Source organism: Cariama cristata, unplaced genomic scaffold (assembly GCF_000690535.1).
Source record: "Cariama cristata isolate BGI_N322 unplaced genomic scaffold, ASM69053v1 scaffold20633, whole genome shotgun sequence".
NCBI lineage: Eukaryota > Metazoa > Chordata > Aves > Cariamiformes > Cariamidae > Cariama > Cariama cristata.
This window is the reverse complement of record NW_009606891.1, coordinates 13,122-40,369: the sequence shown is the minus strand read 5'-3', so window position 1 is coordinate 40,369 and position 27,248 is coordinate 13,122. Positions and strand designations below refer to the sequence as shown.

Below are 27,248 nucleotides of genomic sequence, written 5' to 3'. Positions count from 1 at the left end.
GGCTGAGAGTAGCCCAGGATGGCTGCAGCTTCATATGATCAGTTGTTAAAGCAAGTTGAGGCATTAAAGATGGAAAACTCCAACCTTCGGCAAGAGCTAGAGGATAACTCAAATCACCTAACAAAACTGGAAACTGAGGCATCTAATATGAAGGTATTGCAAGCTCTGTGCCTGTGTGCATCAGCGTTTCCGTTGCTGCCTTTTCTGTCATGGACTGGTAGTTGCTCAACAAGTTTTGTGTGCTTTTAGGTTCCTACAGAAGTTCTTTTCCAGGCTGTGTAAGGGAAAACTATGAAATCTACTTAGTGAGGAATATTATTTTTTTTTAATTTGAAAATTGAAATACTTCAAGACAGTTTTTTAGAAACAGCTTCTTTTCTGGTGTGTCATGATATGCACTGCCTTTTTAGCACTGCTGTACTTACCAGCAGGAAGTCCAATCTGCTGACATGGTTTGACCAAGCAAGTATTGTTCAGCTCTTGAAAACATGGGAGATACTGGAGATTTGCAGTGTGTTAAGGTAGGTTTAGAAATTTTTGGGTTTACTGCAATTATAGTATTTAACATCCCAAAAGAAGGAGTTCACTTGAAAATAAGACCACAAGTTCTCCAGGCTCTCCTGGAGCCTAAATTCATACTTAACAATTTCATGCAGATCTGTCCATCTCGTGTTGATTGACTAGGTGTAGGCCTTCAGAGCCACCTATCCAAGAGGAAGCACTAGGCTCAGATGGAGTTTAGATGGATTTTGATCAGTAGGAAGATACATACACAGCTGCATCCTTGTGATCCATGACAGTGAACAAGGAAGAATTTCACAAGCACTAGAGCTGCGTTAATGTAGTGCTCTTCCTAAGGTGACAAATCCTGCTGCTTTTTGCTAACAGCCAGCAAAAACAGACTGCTTTTGGTACCTCAGTTAATACACCTCAGAAATTGTTGGTATCTCTGCATATACTCATGTCAGGTAGGCATATTCTAAATATTAAACATTTGTATGTCCATCTCCTTGCTTTCCAATCTTCATATCACAGACTTACTGTTCCTTTATAACTATCTTTATTTTTGTAAATATTGTAATCTGATGAATATATCAATTAAAAAAACTTAGAACTGAACTTTCTTTTCGTCCAGCATATGGATTGTGACCTGTATATTCCCTGTAAGAAGAACAATTTTCTTGTGTTCTGAAGCACTGTCATGAGTTAGAGCACTTGAAAGAAGCACAGATTTTTCAGTTTCATTTAATCTTTGTGTTGTAGTGTAAAATGAAAATGGCTCTGCTACCTAAATTAAAATGAAATTACAGTCCTTTATACCAACGGCTTGAAACAGTGGTTGGCATAGCAGCTGTGGAAAAAAAATTGTTTGCTTGCTCAGTTATGTGTATGAAAGCTAGTTTTGTCATTTATACTGTTTTTCTTAAGATGGTATTATAACAAATTTGTCAGTAACTCCGCTTCCCTCCCTGTCTCTGCAGTCTAAAATAAGGAAGGGAAAGGCAGGAGAGATTATTTTCCTCATAGTTTGAAAAAGGAAGAACGAAAATGTCTTTTTTTCCTCTTCTTTGTCTCCATACTATTCTTTTTTCTTTTTTCTTTTTTTTTTTTTTTTAGCTTCTGTGCAGATAATTAAACTTCCACTGATCTAGAGACAGATCAGCTGTGTAAGCCAATCTCTAGGGCATTAATTTGGGATGTGGAACAGCTTTCTGTCCTTACTTCAAACCTGGCAGACCACCAAACAGAAAGTGACTGTATCACAGTCCACAGAGGAGTGCTTATGAGCATGTTCAGAGTAGATGCCACATTTTTTCTCTTCTGAAATACCATTCTAGATCTAAGGACTTTATCCTAAAAAAACTCCAATTCAAATACCAAACTCAACATGTTTCTTTTAATTTTGGTTGATGAGTAGGGAGGAGGTTGTTCAGGTTAATTTGATTTTATTTTTTTTTCCAGTCCATATTCTGTGAACTAATCAGTGGTGTTCCTCAGGAGTGCTTGCTCCTGCATCTGAACCAGGAAGCCATTTATTTTCCTTGTTTGTTTCAGATGTGTTTGGAAAGGGTCAACACCTAGCTTTGACTTGACTTGAACCTGAAGGATAGTGGAGTCTGAGGGTAAAGTCTGATGGGGATCATTGCAGGATTCTGTTTGGTCAGGAGATAATTTTGGTTTTGATAATTTTGGTTTTGCAAGCTTTCAGAGAAAGTGACTTTATTCCACTGAAAGGAACTGCATGGTTTGCATGGTTCCAGTGCCCTAATTAGGGATAATTACAAGAAAAGTCATTAGAAGAACCAGAGCAGTGGAGATTGAAAGCCCTTTTCCTAGCATGTAAGCTGTTCATTTCCAAATATTTTGGAAAAAAATGATCCTTTGGGAGCATTTAAGTGTCACAGAGCCCTAGCAGCCCCTCGCACCAAGTAAAATGCCAAATATTATTGGGAGAAGGGGAGAGGCAGTGGGGAAAACAAGCTGTGGTTCTGTGACAAACATCACTGTTCTTGCACCATGGATTTTGATCTGTGGGCTAGTGAAGAAACATCTCACAGTGATTCTTTGGACTGTTAATGTGTTCGCTTGTTTCTCCCCCTTTGCCTTGTATTCTTTAATTGGTTGTGAAAGGCAATAGGGCATTTTAAAGACAATATTGTATCTTTAAAGGAATTTTGGAAGTAGTAGTGTTAAAATGTTATGCAAGTGTGCTTCATCTTTATAATCGCTCCATTTCAGAAATACAAGGTAATCATACTGGAATTAAAAGCTTAACATGAGCTCATCTTGCACATGTATTTATTATAAACTGCTACTGACCTATATAAGAGCAATGTCTGAATGCTTCATGTTTAAAGCTAAATTTCATATTTAGAAGTGAAAACTGTCCGTTTGACCAGAAAACAACATGATTGATAAACAAAGATAAATGTGATAATAGGGATGCCAAAATGATTATTAAAATAGTGTCTGCTTTATTTTTTAATTTGTGTTGTCCTAGGATTAACTGTTCAGACAAAAGAAATCCCTCTGAATATTATGACTAACTTGGGAAATTCAGTTGTTACTATTGGCTTACTCTCAGATGAAATACAGCAGTTCAGTATGATAAAATGCTCTCTCTGAATCAACACATATGCTGCTTGATGGTCAGTGGAATAACTATGTTGGCCCATAAATGAAGAAAAACAGTTTCAGTGACTAGATGTAGATAGTAACAGTAACTGCAGAAAACACAGATTATGGACAAATTTAATAAAAAATGAGCATAGCTTTTTTCCAATTCAAAACCTGTAAAATTCATGAAGAGACAAAAAGCAGTCCGATGTCAGCTGTACTACTTTGTGCATGTAAATGTAGGAGCCTTTTTGTCAGACTGTCCTGCCTGGTTCTTGTAAAAGACAAGTATTTGTTTGTTAAGGGTGGCATATATATATATATATTTAATGTCATTGCTGATTCATATCAGCATTTTTCCCCCATTTAAAATCTGGGGGGAAATAGTTATATGTAACTTGACTTAAAATACTCAAGAAGTAGCAAAAGAATAACGTCCTGTTTGATTTCCACACTCACTCTCTTAAGTGCTTGGATTTTACAGTAAATGAGTAATGCATATTCTCTTGTGTAAGAAATTCGTCTTTATTATATGTGATGCTTTGTATGCAAAACATTCTCTCTTTCACCTCTGTATAGTACACTTAAAATTATATTCTGCATATGATTTTCCAGCTTATTTGATGTCTGCTGTATTGTGTCCACATGTATCAGTAATAAAATAGGAAGACTGTCAGTACTGATTCAGATGTCTTGAATTTTTTGGAGAAATATTCTAACCAGCTAAATATATACTGTAGAGAAACAAGGCAGTAGTTAAACTCTTGTTCTCAGAAAATCATGAGCTACTTATTCATGGTTGGGTATTTTTTTAAAGTGTTTTGTTTTGTGGAAGGTGTTTTTTTGGCAGATCATTGTCCTCATATATAAAGGTTTTAGTTTCAATAATTTTCTGTGGGGTTTTTTTGGTTATTTTGTTTGTTTGAAGGAATTCAAGTTTAAAAGACAAAGTCCTAGAGAGCTAGTTACTATCGTGTCTAGTGCAGATCCAAAGAGTGGTTTATTTTTTGACATAGGTGATGTTTGTGTGTGGGTTTCTTCCACTAATTAGACAACAGGGTAGTAAACCTTGAGATGCTATTATGTTGGATTGGAATGGATTTTGATGAAATAAAAAAGCAAATGCTAAGATATATTAAGGATTTTTATTTGAATGCATTTGCACAATGTTAAGGTAAGATAACTGAATGTGGTTGCAAAAGAAATTTTAAGCCTATAGAATCTAATATCCCAGGTTTTTATTGCAGTGTTGTGCATACTTCGTGAAGTTGATTAATTAATACTCAAATTAGCAGAATTAAAGGTAAATGTGCTAAAGAAGATACCATGGTGCCTGTTTTTCATCTTGTTTCTGTCATGATGGATTCATGAGAATAGGAGAAAGCATGTATCTTATTAGAAGTGGATGTTATTTTGTAATTAAATATTATTTAAGTTGCATTTTATTTTATCTGCAAATATAATTTATAATATCTTTTAAAGACTATTTAAAGGGGTGAATGTACAAATCCTTAGCAGGAGTAGCACACTAACTAGCTAGTTAGCAACTTGACAGTTACAGTAGCTTGTTTGTTTCTTGAAAAAGAGAGAATCTGAAAAAGGTACTACTTCCAGCTTGGAGTTTGTTACCATACATTTGTTTATAAAAACAGAAGGTTAATGTTCAGAAAGTTCCAGGAACTAACTGGCTTGCAATGCTTTCACGCTCTGTTACACTTTTTGGCCTTGAACTCTTTGCCAGGCTTGCATGGAAGTAGCATTTTGTGATCTATGAGCCACAAGAGGTAGAAAAAAAAAAAGAAAAGGAATGCTGATCCTTTACATCAGGTGTACCAGTGGCTGAATCACATCCTAGTTTTAGAAGTTAACGCTTGTGGTAACATAAGATTTCAGATACTGTTGGTACCCTTTATCCCCCTTGTCTGAATTTTAAGGTTTGCTTTAAAATAACTTCTGAGGGATTCTGTCTTTTGGAATGTGTGACTACTTTTGTCAGATGTCTCTGTGATGAGATAAGCAGATGATCACGTTTTCTTCTAACTTACCAAACCCAATTTTGTGGTCATACAATCTGCTTAGCCACCATTTCTTGATAGTTATCATTGAAAATCTACTTTATTCTGATCAGCTGTTTCTGATCATCAGTGTTTAATGATCCTCCTCATTGTAAAGCACAGGAGGTGCTGGGAAATATTTTTGTAACTGGCACAAGAATTTTTAGTTCAATGTAACATGGTAAACCATGTCCTTGCAAATTAGAATTTGAAGCCTACCATGTTCACAGAGACCTCTGATTTGTCATATTCTGTATACATATGTAGTGTGTATCTATCTATCTGTATATGAGGTTCCTCAAGTAGATGGTAGGTAAATACATTTGAAGGATACCCGTGTTTGTGATCTTCAGAAATCTAACAACAGTTTTTCTTCTAAGGTACCAGAAATTATACATTTTTCTGGGGCTGCTTACTGAGTCAGATATCAGGACTTTCCCGTCTCTATCCAAAAGGAGAGTGGTTTTTAGCTTCATCTTGCCTTCTCTCTTTTTCCTTTTATCTTTGAAGAAAAGATTTTTAGTTGGCATCACACACAGTGAAGTGTTTCACCAAGGCATACAGAAAAAAAGAATTGAAAAATTATGTTTAGCTATGAAAGCAAAGTATTCAGTACACAGAGGCAAAATGCTTAGGTTAAAATAGATATATTTGATCTGGAATTGTTATTAGTGAATAGCCTACACATAGTAAGCAAACTGCAGTATAACTTGAGAAGCGTGTATTTAAATCTTGAACTTAGTATGATAGGCATTTCTTTGTGCATCCTGTTACACATTAGAGTATTAGCATCATTTCCAGAACTGTCACTGGAAATGTGATTGCCAAGTCATCTGAGTTATCTGATACGTTGTTATTTCTGTTATGAGGTCAAGTCAGATACAACGTAGTGGATTATAGTTGCTTTATGAACCAAAACCAGTGTTGTGGTATCTCCACAGTAATTGCTTATATGGAGATTAAGGATATTTCCCTACTATGCAGACAACATCTCAGTGGCCCTGTCTTGAATTTAAGTGTCAACAATAAAACTTTTAGAACAAAGGAATAAAACAGATACAGTAAAATATCAGAAATAAGTTATATTCACCCAAGTGTTCAAAAGCAACTTGGGTATGAAATTGCTAAACTGTGAACTGGAAGGTGTGACATGTTCCTCCCTCTCCTCTTCAGCAGTTGGGAAGATTGAGGTATGACCCCTTTGGCTTTAAAGAAAGAGCAGCCTACAGCCTAAGAAAGAGGAGAAATCATTTACTGGAGTGATCATGAGATCTGCATACTTAAAATTGTAGTTATGCAAATTACTTCCCTTCTGTCAAAACTCTTCATTTTGTCAGCCGGTAATTTCTTGTTTGTTCATGGATCCTGAAGTTCCTCTATGGTATGTTCCCTCCTTGCAGCAATTCATCAAGTATGGCTTCTTGGTCAGAGCTTCTCTTCTGTATAATACACACTATGTCAGACTGACTGCTTAAGAGAGATCTTCTGTTGGTTAGGTACCCCCTAGCCCCTGAAATTCTTTGCCTGCATGTTTCCACTTGCTTCCTTGAGTGTCTTCCTTTATTTGTTGCCCATTAAATGTAATGATACACTGTCAAACTATAGAAAGTTCAGTAATCTTTTTTTTCGCTCTTCCACCGGACAGACATCTGCATTGCTTACTAAATTTCTATGTATGTATGTAATTTTCCTGCAAGATCCTTTACATTAAGTCCTTCTAGTTATAACAACCACTTGTGATTGTCAGACAAAGATCAGGATCTGTGTTTAAAATGGTCTCAGCATACAAGGTATGGAAGGTGGCAGGTGTGATGCCACTTTTTAAGGAAAAAGTTTAGGAAAATCTGCTGTTTAATATCTTCATCAATGACACAGTGGGATCGTGTGCACCCTCAGCAAGTTTGCGGATGACACCAAGCTGAGAGGTGTGGTTGACACGCCTGAGGGACGGGATGCCATCCAGAGGGACTTGGACAAGCTTGAGAGGTGGATCCATGAGAACCTCATGAGGTTTAACAAGGCCAAGTGCAAGGTCCTGCACCTGGGTCAGGGCAACCCCCGGTATCAGTACAGGCTGGGGGATGATGTGATTGAGAGCAGCCCTGCGGAGAAGGACTTAGGGGTGCTGGTAGAGGACAGGCTAGACATGAGTCAGCAATGTGCACTCGCAGCTCAGAAGGCCAACTGCATCCTGGGCTGCATCAAGAGAAGTGTGGCCAGCAGGTTGAGGGAGGTAATTCTGCCCCTCTACTCTGCTCTGGTGAGACCCCACCTGGAGCGTTGCATTCAGCTCTGGAGCCCTCAGCACAGGAAAGACATGGACCTGTTGCAGAAGGTCCAGAGGAGGGCAACGAAAATGATCCGAGGGCTGGAGCACCTCTCCTATGCAGACAGGCTGAGAGAGTTGAGGTTGTTCAGCCTGGAGAAGAGAAGGCTTCAAGGTGACCTCATTGCAGCCTTCCAGTACCTGAAGGGCGCCTGTATGAGAGAAGGGGACAGACTTTTTAGCAGGGTCTGCTGTGACAGGACAAGGGGTAATGGTTTTAAACTAAAAGAGGGTAGATTTAGACTAGACATAAGGAAAAAATTTTTTACAATGAGGGTGGTGAGGCACTGGAACAGGCTGCCCAGAGAGGTGGTGGAAGCCCCATCCGTGGAGGCATTCAAGGTCAGGCTGGATGGGGCTCTGAGCAACCTTATCTAGTTGGAGATATCCCTGCTCACCGCAGGGGGGTTGAACTAGATGACCTCTAAAGGTCACTTCCAGCACAGATGATTCTATGATTTACAGACCTGCAATCTTGTTATGGACATGTTGTCAGAAATCACAATAAGGAACAGACTACTAGTGAGCAAAGAGTTAACATTTCTTTCTTAGCGAGAAGCATAGCTCAAAAATACAAGTTTTTTGAAGGAATCGTTGAGTAGGAGGTAAGCAATGTTGGCGCTGATGAGTCTGCTTGGATTTCTAAAATTAGTTTAGTGATGTCCCTCATCAAAACTCCTGAAGAACCTAGGTTGATTTAGGAAGGTTCTTTGATTACTATCCAACTTAAAGGTAGAAAATAAAAGAGCAGAATAAATCGTCAAGGTTTGGTTTTTTTTTTTTATTTTACCAATAGTGTCTGAGTGAGATTTCTGCCATGACCTGTGTTTTTTCAACATATTCATAAATTATCTGGGAAAAAAGAGTAAGGTGAAAAACTGATGATTTTCAGTGTTGTAAAAACGGACACTGAGTGTTGAAGGGCTGCAGAAGAATCTTGTGGTATTAGGTGACTGAATTGAATATAGGGCAAATAAAATTCAGTGCTCCGAAGCATGAAACAATCATGATGGAAAACAGCCTTAACTTCATATATGTAATGAGGGGTTCTGAATTAGCATGCAACAACATAGAAAGAGGTCTTGGAGATACTGTAAATATCTGAAGATGTCAGTTGTTTTTCATAAGTTGTCACATTAGTGCTTAGTTTGGATCTAAAAAATCGGTCTCGTATTGGGAATTATTGAACATAGGTAGGGAAACAAAAAAGCCATAATTATGTGAAGATGGACACATGCTGCATCCAGAAGCTGAGTGGTATGTCCTGTTCTGATGAACCTCCTCAGGAAGAGTCTAGTATAATTAGTATAGGTGCAAAAAACGTTAAGTGATATGAAAAGCTTCCTTAAGTGGCATGATTGAATAAAATGAGACTTTTCAGGTGAAGAGAGCAGAAGAGAGAGAGGGACAGGATGGGAAGAAGGTTGTTGAACTCTAAAGGATCATAAATAGCATGAGGAAGATTAATAGGGAATGGTTTCCCTCAGTATAAGATCTAAGGGATGCCAAATAACATCATCAGATAGCAAGTGGAAAACAAACAAAACAACGCTCGTTTCTCACGATAAGTCTTTGCCATGGGATCATTTGGATGCCCAAAGAATTGATCAGGAGGTAGTACCACGGGAGACATGGTTTCAGGCAGTCTGCAAGTCAAGGCCAGCTGGAAGATTGGGAGGGGACATACAACAGAAGTGAACAGCAGATTTTGTTTCGTTCATGTATCCTCAGTACATTGCTGCTGTTGGAGGTGGGGTGTTGGTGTTGGTGGGTGTTTGGTCTGTCGCAGTGTGAAGGACAGCATTTCAACTTGGCTCTGTTCTTTTTTTTTTTTTTCCTCCAGCTGGGTTATGCTCCCTTAAGAAGGGGGAAGGAGAACAAGGAGGAATTTCCCTCCCTTCTAGAGCTGTGGAGCATTGTGAGGAGAGGGAGGGGGACCTTCAGAAGTTGAGGGGGAAATGCTGGCTTGGGGTGAAGGAGGGAAGGTGGCAGCAGCAGCCTGGGAACCCATGGCTGAAGAAGGAATCTTAAGAGCCTGTGATAGAATAGGAAGTGGAGACCTCTGCCTAGCTGGTCGTGGAGACCCCCTTCTCTGATCATATTGTGCTCTGCAGTTCACATCTGCCCTGCAAGGGTACCGTAGGCACTGAGGGAGTTGTACTGACTCAAGAATAGCGATTGAAGTGTCTCTTTAGGTTAAAGATTTTTTTGTTTTGTATTTTTTTTCATTCAAATGGTTAATATTTTTAATTAAAGGGTTAGCTAATTATCCTGGTTTATAGTTTAGCTTTTTGTTTTGTTGAAAAACTTTGCAGTCTTCTTTGGGAGCTCAACAGAAAGTATTGATGAGAAGGTCTAAGCAGATCCACCACAAAGCTCTGGCCACCTGCAAAGTAGCATGGTCCCCAGTGCATTAGTTTTTATGTTCCTAGAGAACACTAGCAAATAATTTCAGGAGAGCATTTTTGATGAAAATTTGTACTTATGTCAATTGGGACTAAAATGTGTGGTAATTTAATTTCAGAAATTCTGTATGAGATGGCACTAGGATAATTTTGTCACATTAAAGTAGTAAGTTTTGGTGGTTTTGAGTGGTTTTGGGTTTTTTTTAGGAAAGCAAGGTGGTTAGATTGTTATATAAAAAGGTCCAAAGAATTTGAATAATTTAAGTTGCCAATATGATGCCATCATTTCAGTACAATTTATGAAGCATTGGCAAAGCATCATGATCATCCTGTGATGCCAGTACTACGCTGCTATGAGTCTGCGGACAAGTTACCATTTTTTACTGTATCCTTCAATTCTGGCATTTGGGTTTTTTGTTCAGTTCTGGCATTTGGGTTTTTTTATCATCCTAGTTCTGCCTGTGCATGCCTGGCTTACAGCTTTTTGGAGAAGAATCCTATTTACCTGGATACAGATGGTAGTGAAAGAAACTTCTTTTTTTGTTTGCTGCTAGCAGCAGTTGAACATAAATTTTCCCTCCTTAATTAGCCTGCCTGTCACCAACTGATGAGAACCTTCTAGCATGCTCTTCATTTGCTCATTGCCATGCAAGTAGCGGACCTCAGAAAGTGGTGCCTGTCTTGAATCTGCCCTTGTCCTGGCATTGTTTCCATGCATCTTCCAGCCAACTCTAATGAGTCAACTTCATTTTGTCTGACTGATTTCTCAGCATTCTGTCTGAGGCCAAAGTTAAGGGGTTTTTTTATATACTTTGTACTCTTGGCTCTTAGGAGTTATTTGTATGGTACTGTGCACTCTGCTGACTTAACAGAGCTTGTTTTTCTTCTCTAAACTTCCATTTTTTAAAGGTTGTTTTGATACATGCTCTGTCTGACACACAGTAGAGGCTTTGTCTTGATTTCTTTGATACTTCACTGAACTTTGTTGTGGCCCAGCTTTAGAGGAGCTTTAAGCAGGAACATGAATTATAGCAGACAATAAAGGGAAATGTAGAAGAAACTAGAAGTGTTTTGAAGAACAGCTCAAGGTGTAGTAGCAAACGAGGAGTTTGAGTAATAAGTTTACTGCTTTTGAGAAAGAAGCTTTGGAAGGTAATCAAGTGAATCGAAATCATAAAGAAATTCTTGTGCAATTCTTGTTTATATCAGTTTTCAGTGGTGGGAACATTGCAGTGAATCTGACCTCCAGATTGTTCTTTGCTTGTAACACTAACAAACCTTGTGATTGAAATAAAGTACAAAAAGTGGTAATTTACACAATAGAGTTTATTTTTACTTTTTTTTCTCTTTAAATGAAAAAAAAACACCGAAAAAAGACTTAAAATGCATTTTATTTGGATTTGCCATTCAAACATTAACGAAACATCAGTTTTAAGGTAGACGATGCCACCCTGATTTTGTCAGCTGATTTGTACACCTTATGATACAATTTTACCTATTCTACAACAAAAACCTTCCAAAGTTAGTATGCTCAGTGCTCACAGTAAGGATGAAAATATACCCTTGTATAAAAGTGTTATTTTCTAATTTACCTCTGCAAATGAAGTCTTTTAAGCACAAATTTTCATGTATATAATGATCTATAGAGAGTCAAGTATTTCTCTTGAAAGTTACTTCTTGATGGAAATGCAGACTGCAGGAAAAAATTGAACTTTTTTTTCTTCCCAGAAAATATATTTTATTAAAAATAATTTTTGTACAGTGTTAAAACTGAACTAAAACTCCATCCTCTTCTGTCAGCTGGATTTCTTAGTCAAACCGTATCTTCTTGAATGGGCTGTGATCCCACTACGAGTGAGTCACGTACATCATGGAAATTGCACAGCTGCAGTCACCAACAGAAGCACTGTCTGCAGACAGCTGAGCTAGTAGGAGAGAATTCACTGAGAATTGTGAGATCCAGATCTCACGTAGCACCATGGCATCCTGGACAAACAGTGCTCAAAATCCAATTACATTGAGTACAACCTAGCAAAATATTTTGATTCAATAATAGTAATGTGTATTTTGCTTACAACGTAACTGAATTATGTTTTGTATTCTGAAATAGTATAGATTTTAAAAATTCACTACAAGCTAACTGTCTTTGTTGTGCACAGTAATAAATCAGCTAGCTGTAGAAATTTCACATTATACCTATTTAATAAGGGAGAACTTTGAAAGTATAATAGTAGCATAGGATCTGACATTTTGAAAGTCAGGTCCTCTTCCAAATGGTTGGCCATATAGGCGTTTGCACAGCAGATACACTCTTGGTTAAAGCCTAGTTTAACTTTGTATTCATCTCATCCTGCATATCTGGTGTGATAAAAATGGACAGGACATGGTGGTACCCTGTTCTGTTCTTTGTGTAGCCATACTAGCTTTCTACTTTTTTCCTCAAGTCTTCATATTTACTTTGTTTAACTGCCTGCATGAGCAGTCTTACTGTACATGATAATAGCTAGCTAGTCTAGTTTGAGGGTGAAATGAGCTGCATGTAGTCTTACACACAAAGGCTGTTCATCTGGATAATTAACTCTTAGGGGCAAGCTGACAGAGTACTAGCTACTGTCTTTTTCCTGCCTAGTAGTCTTGCATGGACATTAGGAATTTAGCCTCAAAATAGGCATTGTCAAAGACTTTAGTTTCTACTCATGAAAATACTATTTTTCAATGTTTTTCAACAAATGCATTGTTTGGTGAGCAAGTAGGGAGAAGAGGCCTTGATTGAGCCGTAATGTTCCTTGCCTGTATAAATATTTGTGGAATAGATGCTAAATTCTGAGGTTCTATAACTTGTGCTGTGTGAATTCATCCAGTATTTTCTTTCCAGCATATGCTTGGTTTCCATTTAATTTTAATACATCCTTTCCCAACATGTAAGTACTTGAACTTTTGAAGTCTCAAGGAAAAATGGTAATCATGGTTAGCACAGAAAATATTATATGCTTTTTTCTTCTTTTTTTTTTTTCCTAATGTGAACTTGCGTCTTCCTTCTCAAATTAATTTCCTTACTCTTAATTAGATTTTGCACATGCAGAATGTTTTTGTGGTGCCCCATGCACCCATGCCTTTCAGGAGGCAAGCGGTGATGTCCGTCTTATGGTGCATAAAGGACACTGTCACATCAGGATTGTGACTTGGGAAGGAAGAATAGTGGTAGTACAATAGATATGCAAGGGATAGTGCAATGGGTAGATCCTCTAAAAAGTAATTTTGAAGATACTAATGTGTATTGGTTATTTGATAAATTCTAATGTGCGAACGGAAGAAACTCCCATAAGCTGAACTGATCTGTACAAATGGAATCAAATGGTGAATTCTGGGAATTGTGTCTCTTCAGTGACTGCACAGCTAATGCAGTCAGACGTTTGCAAATAACTGTTTTAAAGTTCATGTGAACTAAAAATGCAGTTATAAAAGTCATTTAGCGTCTCATAAAACACAGGCATTTAAAATATCAGTGAATTTATTTAAGTAGTAAAGAAGCAGCAGGGCCATTATATTGTGTTTGATTTGTGTCTTTTTAAGTTTGTTAGCGTGTTTCACAGTAAGTAATATTTTTAGCATGATATTTGCAATGCTAAAGATTCTACCAGAATCCAAATTGGTTGGAAAATTGAATAAAAGATTTTTTCAAATTTAGGTGAAACTGAGCTGGTGATATATATATAGTTACTGCCATTACTTCAGACAGCATTCTTTCTGAGCATAAAGTCAGATAATGTTAGCTAATCTGACAGTGGGCTTGCACTAAAAATGTAGTATTGACTTCAGTATGTGGTTACAGCAAGTGACAGCTCTTGAGCATGGTGGCACCAAGCGAATATTTTTCTTTTAGAAAATGACATTGTTTGAAATTAAAATGAACAACATCATTTCACATAACAAATGCTTTCCTCTTTCTACAAGGTTAAAAGTCGAGTTGCTCCAGTGTTTCACCTCAGTCAGCAGTGCTGTCATCATTCCTGTTGTCATTTGGACCTGGTTATAGGGTTGAGCAACCGGAGCGATTGCTTGGCACTTCAGGCAATTAGAAGGGCTCACACCAAGCTCGATGTAGTAGCAGTGTAATTCGCCAAAATGTATAGGAGCAAAAGGCCTCTTCCATAGCTTTCACTTGGCCCTGTGAGTGTTGTACCATGTGTGATAATATTAAGGCACTGTCAAGTTCATGTAGTTATGAAGGGTCATGTGAGACCTTGAAATTAAGTTTATGCTGTCTAAAAATGCATAGAAAATAGTATTCTGGTGTCCATCCCCTTCTGCTTTTTGACATCTAATGTTTTTGTTGAATTTGAGTCATGGATGTGCTTTTAGTATATGTTACCTTTTTCCTGTGCTTTTAAACAAATAATAATTGAAACAATGTGGAACATTGGGTTGAACTTCAAAAATCACTTTCAGTTTAGAGTGCAACTGTATGTTAAGTTTTCAGCATATTGGATTAAAAACATGAGTACAAATGCTGTCAGAAACGTTCTCATTTAAAAATACTGCTGATTTGGTTAAAAATAAGTAGTTCTTAGTCATTCGGTATGTATATTCCTATCGTATATGGTGCTAAGATAGATGTTCAATTACTGTCTGAAATTGTAAACACTTTCCATATAGGTGCAGTTAAGCCTGTTTTTTATACTCAAATGTTGTAAATACAGTGCTAAGGTAAGCATAACCTGAAAAATCTAAACTGAAGGATAACTCAGTTTGCATTTTGTTTACAAACATTGAAAGAAACAGTGTGTACATACACGTGTGTAGATGACAGGAATGTCTCTTCACACAGGCCCAAGTGTCATTATTAGCTAAAAAGGAGGAACAGGTATGAAGAATGTCTTACCAAAAATTGATTGATAGAATAGCTTCTGTTGGAAGTCTTTAAATGTAGGCTTGTGCTTACCTTTAAAAGATCCAGTAAGTTTCAAAACATCTTGTTGGCTTACTATTCCAGCTGATACTGGAGTACCAGTGTATGCCTGTGAGTATATCTGGCGTACTACTGCCAGCAATTTGATGTATTTAATTTTCGTTATGGTTTTCGTACATTTTTGCATTCACTGAATACCCAAAACTTTTAGAACAGTGAATAGAAGTAATAAAACTTACTCTATTTAAAAGGTGGGAGGAAAAGCAAGTAGTGTTTACAGAAGACCAAATGTATCTAATTTGTGTGAATTGTCATCAGCGCTCCTTTTCCCACCAAAGGAGAGGTGTATGTCTAAATCAGAATGTCTTTTTACAGATAAGCATATTTTGAAATATTTCTAAATATTAATATTTATACTTACAGTTCTCAAAAATGTAAGCATACTTTTCAATCTTAACTCAACGGGATTTGAAATCTGGCATTGTTAGCATTATTCCTCTGTGGTTCCTTTCTTTATTAGCAGCCTGGGTAAATTCAAAGCCCTTAAGCAATTTTATTTAAAACCCTTACCACTTAGCTGGGTGCATCTACTGTTAGTTAAGGTGCTTTTCTTCTCAGTAGTTTTCCAGTTACTTGCTGACAGGTCTGATCTTTTTTATTTAATTATCAATAAAATAGTTATAAGGTCAGGACTGTATTCATAGAGTCCAAACAAAACAAAACAAATGACATTGTTTCTGTACTTCACAGTCCAGAGACTGTGAAGACAGAAAGCTTTTTAAATGATGATGAGTCAGAGGGCCAGCTCCATTTCCAAAAGCATTCTTTTGTACTTCTGCAGTAGGACAATATAAACTAGGTTATACTTAAGTAACCATTAAAATAATTTGACTTACATTCTTTAAAAGAACAGAAAAAAATTTCTGCAGCCTTCCTTATGGACACTTACATTTGTGTATTTTTTTGGTAAGTCACTACTAAGTCAGTAAAGAATTTGATTAGAACAGTGCTATAAATCACTACGAATATATTTGTTCAGACTTTCATAACTAAACAGAATTTAACTTCAGTGAAATTGATTTAGGTTTATTTGTATATTTACAGATATATTTACAATATTTAGCAGACATGATATCAAATGTAATACAAAATTATTGTGAAAAACAGTATTTCAAAGCAGTGTTTTAATCTTGGGGGGAAATGGGAGCACTGCACATAAACAGCGTTAGTTTTGAGTCCTGCAGTTACAATAAGTGAATAAATAAAAAATTGCATTTTCACAGTAACAGGTAACTTGCCGTGTTTCCTCCAAATAGGTTATTGCAGAATATTCAAGTAAAATTGTAAATTCCCCAGTTTGTGATTTCAGCACACTGCCTCATTTTTCCACCAGTAGCTGGCCCAGGGTCTGCATATCCCTTTCTAACCTTTGTCTGCTTTGTCAGCCTAGATTTCAAAGTGTGCCATGATTGAGTTTGAAATTGATGTCATAGCCTCATAATGGCATTGTTACCTTAGCAATGGTACTATAGAAAAGAAATGTAGAAAAATACAGAAAAGAATAGTTTACCTAACTTGAAAAAAATACATGTGCTGTTGAACAAAAGGGGAGAATTTAAAAACTAAAAGTCACAACCTAAATTAATTAATTGTAGCAGAGAAAATTGAGAAAGATGACCCAGTATGCTAATGTTTAATTGTTACCAATATTCAGAAAGAGCAGTCCCTAGCTGCCTGGACACCTCAGTCAGGTAATTTGGTAGCACAGGACAAGGTGATAGTATTTCCAGTTAGCTGTTCATACTGGCTCTTGAAGCAGGAAGACTCGTTATGTAGGAAAGTATCCTGAATGTACAATTTCTGAAATAGTGGAACTGCCACACGGAGAGGTGAGAAAGATGCTTCTAAGAAGGGAATGGGAGGAGAAGTTGGATGTTTGGGTTGGGTTTTTTCCCTGCACCAAGGTGATGCTTTCAGAGGAAAGAGATTCATTAGTTAGTTCTGAATTTATTTGAGCTGACAGGTCTTCCAGAAGCGTGTAGAACTCCTAAGACCACATATCCTCATTGCCTTTTTAGACTTTTAAGCTAAGACTGCTGTCTGCAAATGTTATCTGCCCTTGTGTCAGATAATGTAGGAGCTCTTCTTTGAAAAATACCAGATTACTTGTTTGTCTGACTTTGCTGCCAAGGCAGATGTTATGTATAGAGATGACTGGGCCATATGGCTAATCAGATGCCCTTGAATGTACTTAAAAGCACAAGCACAGTGGAGATGTCTTTACAAGGGTAGTGATTTTATCACACCAGACTTGATGCTAAAGGCTATGCCAGCATGAACAGGTAGTGCAGTAAGAGCAGATCTGTAGATTAATTATGTTGAGGACCCAGTGTGCATACTATATATGTTTCAGGGGATTTTGGTTTTGGACTAGTTCCAGCCTGGTCCCATGGAGTGAATGCACATTAGTAGTCTTGAGTATAACTGCTGGCTTGGTTGGATTGGAAAGGAATTCGGTTCATGCTCTGAGATCACCCTGCAATGTGAACTGAAGTACAGGCGTTGGAGCAGATGAAAGTCTGATGTCAGACTGATCCAAACTAAAATGCGAATGCGGGGACACACCTTGACTCCATCAGGCAGGCAACATGTAAATTAGGAAATCTGACCTCAACTCCACCTGCAGAATTATTTCCACAAAACAGTGTCAATGTAATTAGTGTGTCTGTACTCCAGAATTCTTCTTTCTGGAGTACCAGCTTCTAATTACACAGTGGGTGGCTGCAGTGATTGTGCTGCTACCATTTGCTCTGAGTCTGGTGCTTGGAGGTTATTTTCCCAGAACCTTGTGCAGTTCTTTACTCAAAATGCTCTTTCTTTCTTTTTTTTTTTTTTTTTTGGTACAACACTTTGAATATAGAAAAGCTCGGTAGTGTGTCTGTTTAAAGAACATCTTGACTTCTTGTAGATGCCATTTTGTGTCCTTTTAAATGCATTTTGCTCTTTTCAAAGGTACCTTTTGTACAAGTTGCAAGAACCATTAATGTTGACAGTAAGGTATGCTAACCTCTTAAAAGAGCAAAAAGTGATGTGGAGATCTTTTAAATTGTCCAAAATTAATTTGTTTTCAGGTCTGAACAAAAGTACAATTCTGAGTGTAGAGTCTATGTGTGAAAAGTATGGAATACCTTTCATTATTTAGAATTGTTTTAATTTCCTGACTATTGCTGCTTCTAAAAATATTTTCTATGCCACAGTATGAAAAATGGTATTTTAAATTCCAGTAAGGGCTTTTGCCTTGTGGCCAGTCTTTTCAGTTTATTTTTGCTATTGATGTATCCACCATTATGATATAGAAAAGGCATTCTCTACCTTGCATTTAGTTTTCTACGTGAATTTAGGCCACTAAGCATTAGGGACCTGGGGGCTTACAGGCCCCTTTTAGTGTAGTAGTCATTGTTTACTATGAATCTTTCTGTGCATTAGAACTACGTTCCTTCAGCTGTATAATTTTATCATACATAGTTTGAATAGCACACAGCAATTCTTGGCTTTGAAGCTTCAGCTGCATAAAAAAGTCATAAATGTCTTTCTTGTAGGCATGGTGGTGGTGGTAGTAGTAATAAGCCAAATAATATGACACCATGAAGGAATCCTAAGTCTTTTCCTCATAGGTCTGGTGGTGGCAGCAGTAGTGGTAGTAAGAATAATGTGACTTTTCTTGCTGATTTACAGTGGTACTAAGGCCTCGCAGAAAATATGTCCTAGGGATTACTTCTGCTCTGATATCTTTGACGTTTAAAAAGTGTGATAGTTATGTATCCAGATTTTATCTTTACAAGACTAACTTCAGGTGCACAGATGGAAAAATTTAACTAATTTCTCTGTGCTTCCATTTCTCCATCTGTAAATTCAAGATAACTGCTATTCACTTTGAGAAGAACTTTTAAATAAGCTGGTAGATTGGACTACCAGAGAGCATGAGTTATTCAGGATATAATTTACATTGTGACAGTACTTGGGGAAATACTATAGAATATATTTGATGGCAGTTAAAGTTATGATGCTTGATCACTGCTCACATGAAATACAGTTTATATTGGTGTTTCAGTAGCCGTTATATAAATGTGTGCTAGAGGGCAGGATAAGATGTATTTACCTTGTGGTTTATTATTGTAAGGATTTCTTAATTAAGCTTAATTTCTTACAGGAGGTGCTGAAACAGCTACAAGGAAGTATTGAAGATGAGGCAATGGCGTCTTCTGGACAAATTGACTTACTGGAACGACTTAAAGGTAGATCTACAATTATGTTTTAAGTAGGTTCATTTGTTTCTCAGTTGTTTTTTCTTTGGGATAAAATTTTCTAACTCAGCTGCATATTCTTTCCAGGGCTGACTTTGATGGTTAGGCATAGTCTCAGTGCCTGTTATTTTTACTAAGCATTTTAAGACACATTCTCAAAGAAAATACGTTCCTATGCTGCTTTTATGCTTCTGCTACTGTTTCTCTAGGACTTCATATGAATTACTTTTGATAAAACTTGCATTCATTCAGTTCTTCAGAAAAAAATACATTTGTTTAACTTAATGATGGATTAGTTCCACAAATTTTCTAAACCTGTTTACATGCCCTGCCCTCTCCATGTCGTATTGCTGGAATTGTATCTGCTGTGCTGCAAACTGGTGCTCCCTTCCCTAGAGTATGTGCTGGAATGCACATCATCCCATTATGTGGGATGTGCAAAGCAAACCCAGACCACTGACTCCCTGTATACATCCATTATCCCTACCACTGAGCCAGAAATACCATAGGGGATGTCTACATTTAAGGGCCCAGTGGTGAACAGAGTTGTTGTCATTTACATGACAGTGAATCCTCTGCAGGATCTCTAAGAAAGATGCTATTAGGAAGTGGGCCACAAGAACAAATCATATGACATTTATGCAAAACTCTGCCCATTTCTTAAGTCCTCTGGAAAGAGGCAGGTGCATGTGGGGATACTGTTCTAACTGTCAGGATTGCAGTTTGGCCATCTGTTCAGATGACTAGTATTCTCCAAGTGTACCATTAAGATTGTTTTTGTTCATATTATGTTCTGTGGATTTCCATGCAAAATGTTTCCATCAAAATGTCATGGATTTGTTCAGGAAATAAGAAATTAAGAGAGAAATTATCTTTTAAATTTCTGCTGCTGAACTTTAACTCTGAAAATGTTTGCTCTTTGTTATCCAGAACTGAACTTGGAAAGTACCAACTTCCCTGGAGTGAAGTTAAGGCCAAAGGTGTCAGTGCGTTCATATGGGAGCCGGGAAGGGTCTGTGTCAAGCCGTTCAGGAGAGTGCAGTCCTGTTCCCATGGGGTCATTTCCAAGAAGAGGATTTGTGAATGGAAGCAGAGAAAGCACTGGTTATTTAGAAGAGCTAGAAAAAGAGAGGTAAATTTCTTTGTTTATTCGTCCAGTATGGATTGACTTCTAATAGTAAGTTGAAAGTTTACTGACACACTTAGTATTCAGCTATCATGCATGTAGTTTTGATCACTGGTATATTTATCTTGACAGGTAAGGAAATCAGGAATCTAAACTATACTTAGATGCACACAAAAAAATATTAAAAAAATCTTAAACCACATCATACGATTTCTAATGCTTCTTCATATATGCAGTTCATTGTTATTCTTTGTTGGCTGAAGATTTTTTTATTTTGATCAGCAGATTGTCAGCATCTGAAATATGTTTAGAGAGAAGGGGTAGAGCATCCTCCATATCTCCTCACCACTGTTAGTAAGTGCTGAAACTGTAACAATGTGATGGTGCGATCTCTTTCTCTTTTTTGCAAATGGTTATAACTACCATAGCTAGTTGATCAGTTATTTAATATTAGCAGACATTTACCTAGTGATTCTGTGCTCACATCATGGAATATCTTTTCTTGGAAGGTAGTGGTATCCATTTAATAGGAAGAACATACTTTCAGGCCATAATGCAGATTTGTAGCACTTTATCAATCACTTACAAAGGAGATGCAGTGTAAGAGAGATGCAGCTGTTTCCACTGAAGACATCTTTATATCTTAAAATCAACCTGACTGAAATCCCAGATGTTTTCAGAAGCCTGTCTGTAAGACAAGGTTTCCTAAAGATTTGGTCATTGACAGTTACTTAATGGATGGGATGTCAAGCTGAGGGCTGCAAAGTCAAATAAACAGCAACACAGTATTTTTATGCTTAGTAGTTGTTAGCAAGCAAAAAAAATCCACTTTGGAGTTGTAATACAAAAGTAAAGTGGGTAATAAGTGATTTGTGGCCAACCCTTCAGAAACCTCTCCTCTAAAGGGCCTTTCCTGGGATGTTCAGTAAAATGTTTGCAGTCAAGAGCTGAAAGGAGTACACTTTTCATCCAAGATACCATGTCTAGGTCCCTTTCTTTTGGTCCTATCAGTAGAATGAAAGTAACTTCCCATGGGTCTGTACTGAGCCTCTTCTAGCAGCCACACTATTTTTTCATTTTTTCGTTGTCAGGATCACTAGTCATATTTGTTCCATTGCATAAAATCTGGATTCCTGAGGAGCTGTATAAGAATATTTAGGAATTTGGGAATCTCTTCCCACTTGCTCGTCTCAGTTATCAAGAATCGAATGTGTCTGTCACGTTTCATCTTAACAGAAGTACTTGTTTGTATTCTTCCAGTGCTGTTTCTTACCACATGTGATACTAAAATCTTGAAGTGTAGTTAGCACTTTCAGTTATGGTTCAAGTGAACTCCAGGTCACTTGGAACAGAGAGTATTAATTTATAGCAGCTGGAGTTCTTCAAGGTGGTCAGCACATCTGATTTATGATCTGTGATCCTTTCCTCCTCTCTTGGATTCTAAGGTGATAGTTTTTTGGACATTTTTCTCAGCAATAAAGACAGCTTAGGAGGTGAACTGGTCTTTGTTCCGAATAACGATGAAAAAAAGAAAGGGATAAGGATATTTTAATTTCAGATGAGCTTGGGCAGTGTTATTGTCAGAGCTGATGGAGTAAAGGTTTGTGCTGTGGAGAAGATGATCTGTAGAGGCGTGGCCAGATCACATCGGGATTCATTATTAGTGAAATGATGGGTGATCCAAACTGCTCTATTCTTTATGCTATTTCAGGGGACCTGTAAGAACACGTAGGGCATTGGTGTGGACCCTGGGTAGCCAAATGAATCTGGGTGTAGGACCATGCATCTGAAATTGCTACAATTTCTGAAAGAAAATTAACCACTTATTTTCCTATGCTTTGTGTCTGAACTTGTTTGGCATACTTACTAAGTTTCTGTGTTTCTAAACATATGTATAAACATGTGTTATTTGCTACTAGATTATTTTTTTTGGCACTTAAACAGATTTTCAAAGAACTCATGGAACTTGACAAGCCTCAAAATATTAAAATGATTTAGAAGAAAAGAGTGGTTTTTGGAAACCTGCAGCAGGGGAACATTTCCACTCAGTATGTTAACACACTGGCACAATATATGCTGCTCATGGGCAACGGTGTTTAGGCGAGGACCAAATCGTGTATTAACTATGTGTGAACTTGGCAAATTCACAAGATGTTTATTAATAAACTAATTCACTAGATGTTTATTAATGTAAACAAGTAAGAAACAAGAAAAAAATTGCTAACATTTGTTTTGTATTGAAAAAATTATTTAGCTTGGGTAACAGTGGTCTTCTGAGGGGAATAAAATTAATCAATTGATTCACTTACCAGAATGAAGATGAAATTGCCTCTTTCTCATTTGCTTAGCTCTTCTCTAATTTCAAAATTGAAAAAAGGGGGGGGTGTATGCTTTTACTTGCCAATTTAGAATACACTTTTCATTAAGTATCTCCCCATTTTTCCCTGGCTATTTCCAGGTTTATTTGGTAAGACACTGTATCAACAACAAAACTTTTCAGAGTACACTGGAGGTTACTTTTTGTGTTGGTTTTCCCTTTGCAATTTAGTAAATTTAATAAGCTCACCTTTGCAAATTCTGTAATTTACCACTAGAGATGACAATCTTACGATGAATTTTTTATGAAAATGTTTCTATGCCTTGTTTATTCCTTCTGGTTTATGAGACTACTTTTTTATTTTCTTAATGTTGATTTTGAGCATTTTCTGTCTCATAACTTCTTTCTCCTCCTATTCTTACCTCCCCTTTGCTGACTGTACGACTTATTTATAAGTCTACACAGCATCTATCAGCAGTGTTTCATTTTCAAGGTTTTATTTTATCACCTACTAATTGAAATGAAAGTATTCATTATAATTGTAATTTACATAATGCATGTAAAGTAGCATGTAGTTTGTTTCCTTTCTCCCTTTTAGCTGGGAATAACATCGATGTAATTATGCAGAAAAAACTTCCAAAAGAAGAAACCAATTTTCTGCATTCATTAAGCTGTATATTTTGTTGGGAGCTTCACAAATACCACAGTAGAGAGAAGTCTTTTGAAACACTCACCCTTCAGAAAAGCAGTTCAAATTGGAAATTTTTTGTTAACTCATAAAAATAGTGTAAAGTTCCAAAAGCTTACTTCATTTCCCTTGCTCCATTCTCACTGAACTTGACAGTGTATGACGGAGAACAGTTTTCTCTGAATCTGTGGAAAACCTGATGTAAACAATTTTGAGGTATAAAAAGATGGAATAGCTGTGCTAGGTTTTTCCATCAATTTTTTTTTCCATGATCAGTAACAGCTCTTCCACCATAAAGGCTCTCCTAACCTCAAGAAGTTCCAGAAGGCTGAGAAGAAGCTATACTTCTGGTTGGTGTAGTATCTGATAGGAGTGCTAAGTGCAGGAGCAGTTTATCAGACACATCTACAGAGACTTGCTGCTTATTTTCAAGGAAATTGAAATGCAACCTGCTGTAGTTGTACCAGCCCTTCAGGCTTTGTGCTGAGAGCCCTTAAAGACATCGTTAAAACCTGAATTCTCATGGAGCAGTAATACCAAACTAGTAATCCCAAATAAAGCATTACTCAGAAGCAAAAATGATACTATTAAATTAAAGGAGTCACCCTCAGGTCATGCATTATGTTGTTTATGGAGCACTGATGGTTCCTAAGTTCTTTTCTTGCTTCTAGCATCCGTTGTGCGTGTCAAAACAGATTGAATGACACAGTGTCTCACAAACTGAATACCCTACATTTTACAATGTAGGAACTTAATCACATGTTCACTTAGCTGAAAGTAATCCCTCTGGTTTCTACTACCAGTTCTTTGACATCCAGAGGCAGAATTAGTCAGATCTTTCACATTTGCATATGGTAAAAATACTTTTTATAAGGATGCATTAATTATGCTTTTGCAAATTTGATTTTACAAACTGGACACAACCGGTGCATGGGCACCCAAGACGGTAAAAAGGGAATTTGTTTTTTTTGTTGTATTCTATGTTTTTGTCCTTAATGACTTACAGTAATTATCCATAATGTGTTTGTGTGGTTTATAAAGGTTCACATGGCTCTTGCTCAGGAAGACCGCAAACTGAGTTTAGAGAGAGAGATGCAGAAGTTAAGGGATGGGAAATAGTACTGGGCAAACTTGTATGCAACTTTCTGTCTTCCGGCTAAGTGTTGATTCTAGCATTTCTGTTAATGTTAATGAGCAATGTTAAAATGTTAGAAGAAGAGTGCTTACAGAAGCATTTATAAGAAACCAATAAAGTTGTTTAAAAAAAACCAAAACGCCAAAAAACCACCCACAAAAAAACAAGAATGGCTTTTCTGTATACTCCTACTAGCCAAATTTTGCCTGACAATTTTAATACACATTTTGAAAAGAGTTGTGACAATGAATGCTGTGTAACTATGTTGATAAGATTTACAACTGTATAAGTGCAGTTCGTGAAGGACTAATAAAATAGTATACTAAATTTCTAATGATTTTTTTCTTGGTAGTCTGTCTATATTAATAATCTTACCTTTCTCATACTGCTCATGTATGCAGTATGCTTATGATACCCATTTAAAATGTTTTAAACAGCTGCAAGTGTATCCTGTTTATAATATTTGATGGAAAATACTCTTTTGAAGTATTTTAATACTCATAGAAATAACTTGATTTTGTGTGCTTTGCCATAGTTTTGTTATGGGTGACAAAGTTAGTCAGGAGACACTGCAAAGGCAGATCAGATAATTTAATTCAATAGTGTGATTCAGGGATGTATATGCTCCTGTAAAATCCAGGCCTTTTCTTAAATGTAGTTTGATGCATTTTACAAAGCATATTGTCTAAAAGAAGCAGGATACATGTTAACACATGACTAGTAACTGTTTTGTGTTTTCACAAAATGCCTCTTAGCTTTAGATTTCAGAGTGATTTTGTAGAGAAATGTAGGTATTTTCCTCTTTTATAGATGTGGACTCCATATACAAGAAGCTAGTGACTTGCTTAACCAGGGCCAGGGAACTGCACCCACCTTCTCCAATATCATCTTAGTGCCCTCTTCAACCCTTGTTTCTCATTTAACCTTTTTTATGAGCATCAGTGCCTATTTCTGTACCTACATATGGTAATGAGGTCTTAATAGTGAGACATTTCCCACTTTTATTTTTAATAGATCTCTTTTGCTTGCGGAGCTTGAGAAGGAAGAGAAAGAAAAGGACTGGTATTACGCCCAGCTTCAGAACCTGACTAAAAGGATTGATAGTCTCCCCCTTACTGAAAATGTAAGTACCTTCAGTATGCTTGATCGTGTATCTGGTGCTATGATCTCTGTTTAGATGCTGTGTATATTTTATGAATTTGGTGACATTCTCTACTATCAATTAAAAACATATTTTATTCACTATGTAAAGCCAACTTAACTTAAATTATGCATTTTTTCATATATAATTTTACACATTAAAATTCCTGCCTGTTAGTATAAATGTCAGTGATAGAAGCACTGAAAAGTCGCTATGACAAATGAATTACATGTCAGTGTGCTGGTTCTTTAACTGTCCCCCAAAGGTCTTTTCTGTATCTGTTCTGTTATTCAGTGGGTTCTAGTTTTGAGAGCAATTTTAGCTTAAGAGACAATGTACACAGGAGCTCTTAGTTCATAACAGCAAGCAAAGTGGTGCTATAGTCTATGCAGGTGTTGTTGCTCTAAGCTTTCACCTTGGCATCTCCAAACTATTTATAGTCAAGTCACCATTATCTGGCGTAATAGAGGTATCTGATAGCGCAGATAATACAGGTTTTCCTGTTAGACCCCAGCAGCTTGGATATATTTGCAGTCCATTCCTTCACACACACAGTGTTAGGAAGACCTGGTTGCCCATCTTTACAGAATCATACGTGATTAGAAATCAGTCAGCCTTCTGGAAATGGAAACAGTGGAAACACTTCTGTGACTGGGGTGAAGCAACTGGACTTCAGCAAATCTAACACTGAGTCATGGCTGAGCTTACCAGAGCACCAGAAGCAAGGGGGGAAGGTCTGAAAAGGATCTTGAGGAAGTGCAGCCCATTCCCAAAGGCACTGTCAGCTGTATCTGTGGCACACTGTCATAGGTTTTAAGGTTGTCTCCCCGTTTTCAGAGGTAATGAATTAACTTAGCTCTTCTTATGGTTAGAATGTCTTACTTAACATCTACACTAAATCTCTTTTGTGGCAATTTATATCCATTACTACTTAACTCCAGCCACAACAGAATGACAGATCCTATTCTTTTTAATAGCATTTTACATATTTGTAGATGATTGTCTCTTTTTGACTCTCTGAATTGACCTTGGTGAAGTCTTCTGAGAGGACTGCTCTTGGACACTCATTTGTTGGCAAACTGAGTGGTTGTCCAAAACCAGTGAGGTGCTTTACTCCTGCCTTGAAAAACGTATCAGTTGGAATGTCTTCCCTTAAGCTATGGTGTTGTTCCTGAATTAAACACTTGTGCTTTTTTCACAGGATAGTTAAAAGTAGGCTAGATAGCAGTAATAGGAATATCATCGCTATGTGCTGTAGTTTGATATCTCTGTGTACTTTTGAAAATACTGATTCAGACGGCACACATAACAATTTTGTTGGTATGCTTACATACTTTAGTAGCCAGATGTTCTTGGCTTTAGTGAATGGTACTGTATCAGTGTTTATCTGTTATATTTAGTCACACACAAAACTTGCAGGTAACCTGTCGGTTAAACAATGTTATGTGTTCTTGGTTTTAATAATGCAGTCATATTTTAAGGATCTATTACTATGTTTTGTTTGCTTATGAAGTTTGATATGGAAAAGTAATTGTTCTGCTATTGTTCAGAGAAACACATAGTTTACATAAATGTTATTTACTAAAATGCCTTCTCTGTACTTCAATTTCAGTTCTCCTTGCAAACAGATATGACCAGAAGGCAGTTGGAGTATGAGGCAAGGCAGATCAGAGCTGCAATGGAAGAACAACTAGGTACTTGTCAGGACATGGAGAAGCGAGCACAG

The 27,248-nt window shown here is 37.1% G+C and overlaps 1 protein-coding gene across 1 annotated transcript; it reads left to right on the top strand.

Moving 5' to 3' along the window:
- Window positions 1-27,248, top strand: LOC104158791 (adenomatous polyposis coli protein-like; the record flags this gene model as incomplete). The annotated part of the gene is made up of 5 exons (XM_009696535.1): window positions 1-153; window positions 19,022-19,106; window positions 20,046-20,247; window positions 25,396-25,504; window positions 27,135-27,248. Coding segments are annotated over exons 1-5 (645 nt in total), but the record flags the coding sequence as incomplete, so codon positions are not given.